Genomic DNA, 11,571 nt, shown 5'->3' with positions numbered 1-11,571 from the left:
CCCCCCCCCCCGCCTCACTCAGCCTTGTACCAGCCCCCTGATGCCCATCCGCACAACCCTGGCCACCCTGGGACTCAGGCCCGGCTCGCTCCTTTCCCTCCAGTCTTAGGCTGCCGGGACAGCCATGTCACACTGGCATCTCCATCCAGTACCTCTCCTCTGAACCCCAGACCTGTGCCCCGATGCCCACAATGTGTCTTGTAGCACGAACACACGTAACCCTCGCCTTCCTCCCCACCTGCTTCCGTCCATCCCCGTCACCTCTGTTGGTGGGAGTTATAGTCTCCTCTAACTGAGGTCAGGGCCTAGGAGTCCGCCTTGCCTCTTTTCTCTACCTCTGCTTCTGGGAACCTGATGGCTCCTGATGTGACATCTAGGCTTCTGGAAGCTTGTGTGGGCTACTTCTGGGGGGTGCGTGAGGCAGGCCAGGTGGTGCGGGTTGGTGGTGTTGGCCCAGCCTCAAGCAGCTCATGCTTGCTCACTGACTGGTCTCGTTGCTCTGCAGACACTCTGACCCACCCGCCGGCCTACCCCCCGCCTCCTGTGCCCATGCCCAGGAAGCCAGTCTTCTCCGACATGCCCCGTGCTCACTCCTTTGCCTCCAAGGGCCCGAGCCCTCTGCTGCCACCCCCGCCCCCGAAGCGTGGCCTCCCCGATGCAAGCCTGGCTCCCGAGGACTCCAAGAGGGACGTGCTGGGCCCAAGGCGGCCCGAGCCTGGCCTCAGAGTGCCCACGGCCTCCCGGAGGATGAGCGACCCCCCACTGGGCAACCTGCCAACCATGCCCAACCTCCGGAAACCCCCTTGCTTCCGGGAGAGCCCCAGCCCCAGCCCAGAGCCCCGGGTCCCTGGCCATGGGGCTGGCTCTGCCTCCAGCTCTGCTGGCGTGGCCACTGCCACCTCCAGGAACTGTGACAAGCTCAAGTCCTTCCATCTGTCTCCTCGGGGGCCGCCCACGCCCGAGCCCCCGCCGGTGCCGGCCAACAAGCCCAAGTTCTTGAAGATGACTGAAGAGGCCCCCCCAAGAGAGGCAGCCAGGCCCGGACTCTTTGTACCCCCTGTGGCCCCCAGGCCTCCTGTACTGAAGCTGCCCATGCCCGAGGCCACAGTCCGGCCCCCCGTCCTGCCCAGGCCAGAGAAGCCACCCCTCCCCCACCTCCAGTGAGTTTACTTGGCACTGGGGCCCCTGGGGTCCCTCCCCAACCTGATGGGTTCTCCTGCTGGTGCCCTGGCCTCCTCGTCTCTGGCCCTCTCTGTCCATGAGGGGTAGCCGGCAGCCCTAGCATAGGAGCGGGAAGGCTCCTGGACAGCCCCAGCCTTGCTAGGCTGAGCAGCCTCCCCTGCACTGGCCCCAGAAGAATGTTCAGCCTAGTGGGTGCTGGGCCTGGAGCCTGTGGCTGCCTGGGGAGCAGTGGGCAAGTTGGGTCTTGGGGGAAACTGGCCTCCCAGAGTCCGTGCTCGGCAACCCGAGGACCCTGCAAGGGTCAAGGGAGAGGCCTGCAGGGCTGTCTGCTCTGGGATGGACGGTAGGGGTGGGAGCTGGGGCTGTGAGCCTCTTGGGGCCAGCGAGTCTGCACAGGCCTCGCTGGTCCACAGCTGTCCTTCCCAGCCCTGCCTGGGGCTCTGGAGCCACCAAGGCTGCCTTTGTGCTCTTCCTGACTGGGAACTTGCCAGAATGTGGAGTATGTTGGTGACTCACCCTGAGGTCTGCGTGGAACACTGTCTTCTTTATTGCTGGGCTGCGTCAGGAGACTGGTGTCCCCTGCTCCCACAGTGTCATTCATACCACAGCCTGTGGTCAGAGATGTCTGGGGCCCTAAACAGTGAAGGCTCTGGGAGCCATGGGGCGAGCCTTGAGTGAGCGTGCTGACCCAGTGCTCCTGGAACCCCTTTGGCTCTGGCTCTCTCCTCCCTAGGGCTCTGTTAGCTCTGCTGCTGTGGGAGGGTGCCTGGGAGGACCCTCTTGCCAGGTGATAGTTCTAGAACTAGAACTATAGAACATAGTTCATAGAACTATGTGACAAGGGGCCATGATGGTGCAGACTGGGTCAGTTTGCCAAATGCTACAGGGTTGGGTGTGCCAGGGCCGACTGCCCACGGCCCAGCAGACCAGCCCCGTGTGGTCTCCTTTAATCCTCCTTGAAACCGTAGAGGCTTCGGACCACCTGGCCGCGTGTGTGGGACATGTTTGTGGACTCCCATCCATTCACATGCATCCACTCTCTGTGGCTTTGGGAGGGGCATGACTTGGCCAAGGTCACAAGCTGGTTAGCAGCAGAGCTGGGCTGAGACCCCCAGCCCAGAGCCTTCTCCCACAGCGCCCAGAGTACTCGTCTGTCGTGTGACCCCTGACACCAGAGTTCAGGCCCTTAGGACCCCTCTTGCCAGTGGCATTGGCAGCCGTCACCCAAGGCCTGTTTCATAGCTTTCTGGTGGAGGCCTAGGGTGTGTGGGGGTGGTGTGCAGGGGTGTGATAGTGATGTCCCTTCCTCTGTTTTTCCCCTTCAAGGCGGTCACCCCCTGATGGGCAGAGTTTCCGGAGCTTCTCCTTTGAGAAGCCCCGACGACTCTCGAAGCCTGAGGACACGAGTGCAGAGGGTTCTGACGATGACTATGAGAAGGTGAGGCAATGGAGAGCTCCGGATCCTGGCACTGGGCAGGTGGCAGTGGGCGGGCTGCAGGCCGGGGTGGCCCCTCACTGGCCACCTCCAGTGACAAGCCCCCAGGACGCTGGAGTTGTCGGGAGTGTAAGCGTGTGCACAGCCCCAGATCTGGGCACAGGCTGGCAGCCTACGGGGTGGGGGGGGGGGGGGGGCTGGTGCAGACCCTGACCCTGACCGCCATTGGCCTCTCTCCAGGTGCCCCTGCCCAGCTCTGTCTTTATCAATACCACGGAATCCTACGAAGTGGAAAGGTCAGCACGAAGCCCTTCTTTCTCCGAATCCCTGTTTTTGCAGATGTGAGGTCCCCTGCCTTTCTGTCCCCCGTCACCTGCTTTGGTGTTGGACAGTGGCTAGCACAGGTGCATGGCCCTGAGCTTAGTGGGGAAGCCAGCAAAACAGCGGATGCCATCAGCCAGTCCCAGTGCTGCCCGTCACCCCGGGCAGGGCCCCAAGCCCCGCACAGGCCGGCCTCACCACACCGGTTACTCTCAGACCATGTGCTGCAGAATAGTGAGGAGACAAAAACCTACACTGAGGAGTGAGGCTGGAGGGTCCCTGAGAGGGTTGGCTGTCTGAGGATGGCTTGTTGATGCAGCTGTGTTATTTTAGGCTGTTCAAAGCCACAAGCCCCCAGGGAGAGCCCCAGGATGGACTCTACTGCATCCGGGATTCCTCCACCAAGTCAGGGAAGGTAGGTGCCCAGGGAGGGTGCCCCAACAGTCACCCTGCTGAGTGAAGGCGCCCTGGGGACTGCTGCCTTGTGGGGGGGTTTGTCTGGTTCTGCACACACTTGGGCTGATGGCACGCATCGTGCTTTATACATCGCTTCCCTGCACAGCCTCTTACTTTGCATCTCAGCTCATTCCGTCGTTGGGGTCTCTGCCTGGCAGCCCCTCCCCCATCTATTCTCAGGAACTGAATGCTGTCTGCAAGCTGGGATAGTGGCCCAGCCCCCCAGCACAGGCAGGAAATGGGAGGGAAGTGCTGGGGGTCCTGGAACTCTGATGTGGCTGTTTTTTTTTTTTTTAATGTTTACTTATCTTGAGAAAGTGTGTGTGTGTACATGCTCAGAACAGAGCAGGGCCAGAGAGAGAGGGAAGAGAGAGAATCCCAAGCAGGCTCCTCACTGTCAGCCCAGAACCTGATGTGGGGCTCGATCTCATGAACCACAAGATCATGACCTGAGCCTAAGTCCAGAATTGGACACTTAACCAACGGAGTCACCCAGGCACTGGGCTGGGGGTTTTCATGCACTCTGAAGGGGAGGCTGCTTGGGGCAGTGGGAATAGGGAGAGAGAGTGCTGGGTCTGCCTCTGCTCCTCTGGGGTGAATTTTGTGACCTCACTGAGCCTCAGTTTTCTTGTCCTTTTTTCCTTCTCCCTCCCCTCCCCTCCCCTCCCCCTCCCCAAGTAAGCTCTGCCCCCAACGTGAGGCTTGAGCTCACAACCCCAAGATCAAGAGTCGCACACTCTTCCAGCTGAGCCAGGCTGGAGCCCCTCAGTGTTCCCATGTACGTCAGACATGGTCGTAGAGTAGCCAGGCACCTGCTGCTATTACTTATGTCTCATTGGAGGCTATTGGGCGGGAGCCCTGGGGCAAATGGCTGCCCATATCAGCCCTGCTGTCCACGTGCAGAGTGACCCCTCCCTAGGTCACCGCAAGTGCTGTAGGACCCAGGCATGATGCCTCTGTCCACTCCTCTGTCTCTGCGGTCCATCTCCTGAGGCTGGGGCTTCTCTCCCTGCAGGTTCTGGTCGTGTGGGATGAAAGCTCCAACAAAGTGAGGAACTACCGCATCTTTGAGAAGGTGGGCAGGCTGGCGCCTCACCTGGGCCCTGGCTGGGACGGCGGGTGTGTGTGTGTGTGTGTGTGTGTGTGTGTGTGTGTGTAGCAGGCACAGAGGTGACACAGGGCAGCCGGGAGCAGGCCTGACTGTCACCCTTGCTGCTGTCCACTGCACTTTGCAGGAGACCTCCCCCTGACCCTGCCACTCCTTCCCCTTCCCAGGACTCTAGGTTTTACCTGGAGGGCGAGGTGCTGTTTGTGAGCGTGGGCAGCCTGGTGGAGCATTACCACACCCACGTGCTGCCCAGCCACCAGAGCCTGCGACTGCAGCGCCCCTACGGCTACACAAGGCCCAGGTGACGCCCGTCATACATGCTTCTGGGCAGAGACGACCACTGGGGCTGTGGCCCCGGGCCATGCAGACGGGACGGGCTCGCATGAGAGCATGATCTGGAGTGAGCGCCATGCTCTGATCCAGGGCCTTGTAGAATCTGCAAGGCCAGGCCCCACTCAGCAGGCTGGGTCCCTGGGGCTAGGCCAAGCTCTGGTCTCCAGAGGATCGGGGGGCTCTCCTGTCCCATGCAGACCACCCTGTCCAACCTTCCAGGAGCCCAGGGTCCCAGGACCGAGCCCCGCTTGGGCTTTGTGGACAAGAATTCTGGTCACCTCCACCCCTCCCCACTCGCCCAGCACACTAACCCGACACTGGGTTGGGAGCTGGGCAGGGCTGGGGCATTTGGGGTTAGGGCAGGGGCTGGCCCCCCAGGACCGACACCCCCAGGAACGCTAAGACACAGGCTCCAGGATGGGCCATTGATGTACAATAAAGCACAGATGACCTTTCTGTCCGTGGCTGGGGTTTCATTGGGAGAGAGGGATGACCAGCCTTACCAAGTACCCACACCCACATCCAAGCGGCTGGCTGCAGCAGCCCAGCTTACAGGAAGCCTAAGAAGTTCTTGTCTTCTGGGGCAGAGGTCCCTAAATGACTTGCTCGGGGTGCATAGCTGGTAACAGAACAGGATTTGACCTGGGCACTCTGGACTCAGAGCCTGTACTCTGAAGTGCCACAGGTCAGGGGCAAGGCAATGGGACTACAGAGCTAAAAGGTCCCCGTATGTACAGCTGGGTCATTTGCCGGATTAACAGATGGTTACTGGGAGACAGCTGAGCACACACTGGCCAGAGCATTGGGGTGTGCCTGGGTGGGGAGCTAGAACCCCACTGAGGTCTCCAGGAAGACTTCTTGGAGGAAGTGATGGCTACAGAGGGGTGGGAAGAGTGGGTCCTGTGTAGGCTGAGTGGGTGGGGAGGGTGGTCCCCAAATGCTGAGTCCCCTGGGCAACACCCCATTCAAGTCCAGCCCTCACCGCCCCCTCCTTTCCTACTACAGAATTCCAGCAGGTGCTCTCCCTGGCAACGGCCATCCAGGCTGGATTTTTGTGTGTGTGCATACAGACTCCATTTAGGGTCTGGGCTGGCAGGGAGGGACCCCAGGGTCATCAGATCCTCTCTGCACCTTATGTGGGGAAAGAAGTTTGCTGTGTGAGATCCAAACCCAGGATAGCACTTGTGCCCACCAGCCGAGGATTAATCATCTTTGTTTGGATTGACCTCCACGGGCCCCTGGGCATGTTTTGGGGGTGGGGTGGCTTGCTGGAGGAGGGGGAGGGATGGGGCCTCTGTGGATGTGAGAGGCTGTGGCCCCAGGGTGCTGAGAGGTCCCTTCTAGGAACCAAGTGTCCAGCACCGTCTGTGTAGATGTTTCCTCTAAAGCCTGCCAGGGGAGGGGTCAGCACAGGCACGGTCCAGTGTGGCGCACGGGGTGCTTTTGATGCCCTACCCCAGCCCCGGGAACGAGCAGCCCCTCCTCCCTGCAGCTACAGTTCTTGCCCCTCTCAGCCCTTGTGTGGGGAGCCCACTGAGGCACTCCATCCCCACTGTGGCTGCGGCTTTCCTTCCTGTAAAAACTGTTCAGCGGGGGGCTTGGACCAGAAGAGTGGTTTCCAGTCCGTGCCTAGGAGTCTGCTTGCTGGTGATGTGCTGCTGGATGTGGGATGCCTTAGCACTTCTGGCTAACATGGGGCTAAAATGTGTTTGAAGACCCCTCAGCTGGAAAGTCTGGAGGTTCTGGGGCCCAGAGCCTGGTGATAGGTCCTCTGCTCACTTGGATGGATGAGGCCTTGCTGCCCAAGACCCACCCCAGGGCCTGGACTGGCTTTACCTCTCCTTCTGGGCCCTATGCCTGCGCAGGACAGGCTCCTGCCTCCCTGAACTGCCCCAGGGGCCCTGGCCTCAGTGGTAAGAGTGTGTGTTTTGGGTGGCCGGTGGGGTCGCAGGCATGGTCTCCAGCATAAAGGAGGAGCCAGAGGGATCCACTCCCTCCTGAGACCTGCCGTGAATGTTCTATTCCTCCTATAGTGTTGGAAGGTGGTTACCACTCACCAAGTACTTCCTGGGTTCCAGGCACTGAGCCCCATGGATACTTGACATAGTTTGGATGGAGAAGAAGCTGCTATGTTCCCATTTGATAGGTGAGAAAACGGAGGGTCTGAGAAGCCTAGATTCAAGTCCCAGCTCTGCCACTTGCTACCATGTGACCTATCCTTTGCTGCTCTGAGCCCAGCCCTCAGCCCCTGGCTACCTCCCCACTACTCCTGGGGGCTTCTGATAGTCATGTGGAGTGTCTGCACAGTTCTTAGGTATGCCCTGACCAAGTCAAGGGGGCCACAGCCCTGGGGCGAGCAAACTGGCCTGCTTCCCTCTGCTTTGCCCTCTGGGCCCAGTCTTGGGGGGATAAATAGAAGGCCTGGGACCTGCCCCAGGGGCTAGCCTGCTTCTTCATCTTACAGGTAGGGAAACTGAGGCTCAGAGAGGATTCATTGCCTTGTCTAGCATCATGGTGGGTTCAGGGATGGGTCCAACTCCTGGTCCTGTGAAAGGCCCAGACCCTTTGTGAAGTTCTCCAAGCAGAGGACTGAACGTGGGTTTACTTTTTTTATAGTTGATCAGAAAGAGTACGGGGAGCTTCTCTACCTTCTGTTAATAGACTTTCATGGTAAAAAGAAATGCTTTTAGAACCAGAAGAGACCTCACAGAGCGAGTCCAGACGTGCTACAAGTCCCTGCCCCAATTCTGGGGCGCATTTCAAGGACGCCCCCTGCTGGTCCAAGGAGGCACCCCTCCCCCCCCCCCCGCCCCCACCTCTCCTCACCCCTGTAGCGATGGGCCGCCCTGACAGGGCACCAGGGAAGAAAAGTCAGCGGCTTAGGGCCAAGGGAGAAGGGAGGCCTGGAGGACATGAAGGACACACAGGGAACACGGGGCAGAGCTGGCACTTCAACCAAGTCCGTGTGTCTAGAGGGCAGTGAGGGGAGGGCCTCTGTCTCTGGCCATGACCCCGTGGCACGGAGCCCCTCACTGGGAAGCTTGCCATATCCAGTCTGCTGTGTCTGTGCCTGCATGCCCTATCCCACCCCCTGGAAAAGATGGCCTGATGGGGGGACCTCGGGGAGGGCTCCTGTCCAGGGGGGGCAGTGACCCTCAAAGATGGTTGGTAATGGCCAGCCCTCATTAAGCTCCCTTCTGGTGTGCTCCCACGAGAGGGAGAGTCTTGACACACAGCTGACCCCAGACACGTCTGCCTCCTTCAGACCTTCCTTTGCTCCTCATGAATCCTTAGAGGCTGCCCAACAGCTGCTCCTGCATCACCCTCCGGCTTCAGCTCTGGCCATGCTCTGAGCTACCCAGAGCTGAAGCATGCTCCTTTTTTTCTTTCTTTCCCCATAGAGTAAAACACACATTCAGAAAAATGAGCCACATGCAAGTGTGCAGCCTAACAAATTGCTATGAAGTGAACATTTTTACGATCCCATCAAGAGAGCCTCTCTGGCACCCGTGTGCCCTCCCCATCACAGCACCACTCTCCCGGTCTCATCGGCAGCCCCTGCCCTGGCTTTGGTGAGGCTCATGTTCTTGTTTTGCGATAAAGCCTTCACCACTCAATTGTACATCCACTGCAGCGGTTTCCTGTTTTTGTATTTTATGTGAATGGAATCCTACAGATGAAGCTTTGACATCTGGCTTCTCTTGCTTGTCATGTCTTTGAGATTTGTCCGTGTTGCTGGGCGCAGCTGTAGTTCCTGTTCGTTGCTGAAAACCATTCCATTATATAAGTGTATCGGTTCACGGTCCATTTTATCGTTGACGGACATTTGGTTTGCTTCCAGTGTGGGGCAGTCCCAGACAATGCTGCTAGCGACAATTTTATCCATGTTTCATGAGTTTCTCTAGGGTTATGCACCCAGGAGGCTGACTGCTGGGTTCTAGGGCATCAGAACCTTTTACTCTCTTCCAGGAATTTTATTGTTCCAGTTTTCACTCCCACCAGCAGGAAAAAAGATAGTTCCCTTGGTTCCACATCATTGCTGACACTTGGTATTGTCAGGTTTTGTTTTTTGTCAATCTGGTGGGTGTATAATTATGGCTTTAATTTGCATTTAGCTGATTATTAGTGGGCTTGAGCATATTTTCATGTGTTTATTAACCATTGTGACTTGTCTCCTGTGAAGTGTCTATCTAAATGTTTTGCACATTTTTCTATGTGTTGTTCCTTTTTCTTGTTAATCTATACACATTCTTTACGTAGCCTTGATATTGTCAGTAATGTGTATTGCAAATATCGTCTCCAACTTTATAATTGTTCTTTTGCTTATGGTGAGAGGTAAGGGTTCACTTCTATTTTTTTCCCCTTAAGTTTACCCACTTCTTCCGGTACCATTTATTTATAATCTGCTCTCCCCCCACCATCTGCAACGCCACCTGTGACATGTCCATATATATGTAGGTCGGTTGTTGGACTCTGTTCTGTTCCATTTGTCAGTCTATTCCTATGCCAGTAGCGGCTATCTTAGTTACTGTCACTAGATTACGTCTTTCTATCTGCTAAGTAAGTCCTCACCTTATTTTCTTCCTTGAGAGTGTCTTGGCTATTATGGCTCTTTCTACTTCCATGTGAATTTTTTCTCCCACTTTCTTTTTCACTTAAGTTTTAAAATCAGCTCATCAATGTCACTAATAACTCAGCTGATCTTTTTAAGCTTATTTTGAGAGAAAGAGAGAGAGGGAGAGAGCACATGTACAAGCAGGGTAGGGGCAGAGAGAGAGAGAGGGAGAGAGAGAAGCCCAAGCAGGCTCCACACTATCAACACAGAGCCCGACATGGGGCTTGATCCCGCAAACTGTGAGGTCATGATCAGAGCTGAAACCAGAGTTGGATGCTTAACCGACTGAGCCACCCAGGCATCCCTCTGCCGATCTTTTGATTGGGAATTCATTATAGCTGTAAATCAGCTTGGAGAAAATTGACATCTTTACAACATTGAGTCTTCTGACTCATCAACATGGTCTATCTACCTCACTATTAATTTGAGCCTTCTTTAAGGTTTGCCAATAGGATTTCATCATTTTGTCCATTATGATCTTGCTCAAGTTTGTTTTTTTTTTTAATGTTTTTATTTATTTTTGAGACAGAGAGAGACAGAGCATGAATGGGGGAGGCTCAGAGACAGGGAGACACAGAATCTGAAGCAGGCTCCAGGCTCTGAGCTGTCAGCACGGACTGTGAGATCATGACCTGAGCCGAAGTTGGACGCTTAACCGACTGAGCCACCGAGGGGCCCTGCTCAAGTTTTATTAGATTCGATTCATAGATACTTTATATTTCTTTTAGTCTATTGCAAATTGTATATGTTTTTAATTTCATTTAGTTTCTAGCATATAGGACACACCTCTTCTTTTAACTGGAGCATTTTGTTCATTTGTATCTAATTTAATTAAATCTGCCACTTGTATTGTCCCATCTGTGTTTATGGGTTGTTTTTTCTTTTTTTTTTTTAAAGTTTACTTATTTATTTTGAGAGAGAATGTGCGTGTGAACAGAGGAGGGGCAGAGAGAGAGGGGGAGAGAGAAAATCCCAAGCAGATTCCCAGCTGTCAGCACAGAGCCCGACTCGGGGCTTGAACTCATGAATTGTGAGATTGTTACCTGAACTGAAATTAAGAGTCAGGTGCTTAACTAACTGAGCCACCCAGGCACCCATGCAGGGTTTTTTCTCCTTTCTCTCTCTTGGATTGAGCAACTTTTTTTTTTTTCCAGTCATTCCACACACCTCTTCTAGTTTGAAAGTTATACAGTCTATTTCTATTCTTACCTGGGTCCTGGAGTAATACTTTTACTTCCTAGACAGCACAAGGACTTTAGGTGACTTTAGCTCCATCAATCTCCTTAATTACTTGATATCATTGTTGTATGTATCTAATTCTGTTGTTTAATTGTCTAATTGTTTATTGTCTAATTTTTTTTTATTTTTTATTTTTTTTTTCAATGTTTACTTATTTTTGGGACAGAGAGAGACAGAGCATGAATGGGGGAGGGGCAGAGAGAGAGGGAGACACAGAATCGGAAACAGGCTCCAGGCTCTGAGCCATCAGCCCAGAGCCCGACGCGGGGCTCGAACTCACGGACCGCAAGATCGTGACCTGGCTGAAGTCGGACGCTTAACCGACTGCGCCACCCAGGCGCCCCTATTGTCTAATTTTTTTAAACTCCCATCCAAAAAAAAAAAAAAAAAAGGATAAAGAAAACAACTTCCATCCAAGGCAGTATTTCTTCCCCCCGCCCCCCTTGGAAAAGGAAGGTGTATTTAAAAAATGTTTTTAATGTTTATTTTTTTAGTTTTGAGAGAGGGCGCGCATGCACTAGTGGGGGAGGGGCAAAAAGAGGGAGACAGATCTGAAGCAGGCTCCAGGCCCTGAGCTACCAGCACAGAGCCCGACGCGGGGCTCGAACTCACGAACCGTGAGAGCATGATCTGAGCTGAAGTCGGACGTTTAACCAACTGAGCCACCCAAGCACCCCAGGAAGGTGTATTTTAATAGTATAAAAACTTTTTTTTTATTATGATAAAATATGTGTAATGCAAGATTTACCATTTTAACAGTACAGTTCTGTGGCATTAAGCACATTCACATTGTTGTGAATCATCTCCACCATCTATCCTGACAACTCTTTTCATCCTGTGAAAGGGAGACTCTGTCCCCATTAAACAACTCGGCATTCTCCC

General features: G+C 54.7%; 1 protein-coding gene and 1 long non-coding RNA gene across 2 annotated transcripts in view; both read left to right on the top strand.

Annotated features, from left to right (window-relative positions):
• SH3BP2 (SH3 domain binding protein 2) overlaps positions 1-5,295 on the top strand; it is a 19,794-nt gene extending 14,499 nt beyond the window's left edge. Inside the window, exons 3-8 of the mRNA XM_040489279.1 lie at positions 502-1,160; positions 2,509-2,620; positions 2,858-2,913; positions 3,272-3,353; positions 4,410-4,469; positions 4,670-5,295. Of these exons, the coding sequence (XP_040345213.1) occupies positions 502-1,160; positions 2,509-2,620; positions 2,858-2,913; positions 3,272-3,353; positions 4,410-4,469; positions 4,670-4,807 (1,107 nt within the window). The 3' untranslated portion in view covers positions 4,808-5,295. The remainder of the gene's footprint in view (positions 1-501; positions 1,161-2,508; positions 2,621-2,857; positions 2,914-3,271; positions 3,354-4,409; positions 4,470-4,669) is intronic.
• Positions 5,296-6,150: 855 nt separating this feature from the next.
• LOC121039246 (uncharacterized) lies at positions 6,151-9,043 on the top strand. Its single transcript, XR_005794658.1, has 2 exons — positions 6,151-6,981; positions 8,237-9,043. It is a non-coding gene; the product is annotated as an uncharacterized LOC121039246 (long non-coding RNA).
• Positions 9,044-11,571: the final 2,528 nt, after the last annotated feature.

This window comes from Herpailurus yagouaroundi, unplaced genomic scaffold, assembly GCF_014898765.1.
Source record: "Herpailurus yagouaroundi ecotype Mexico unplaced genomic scaffold, PumYag 28, whole genome shotgun sequence".
Lineage (NCBI taxonomy): Eukaryota > Metazoa > Chordata > Mammalia > Carnivora > Felidae > Herpailurus > Herpailurus yagouaroundi.
The sequence above is the reverse complement of the archived record's forward strand: the minus strand, read 5'-3'. Positions and strand labels throughout refer to the sequence as shown.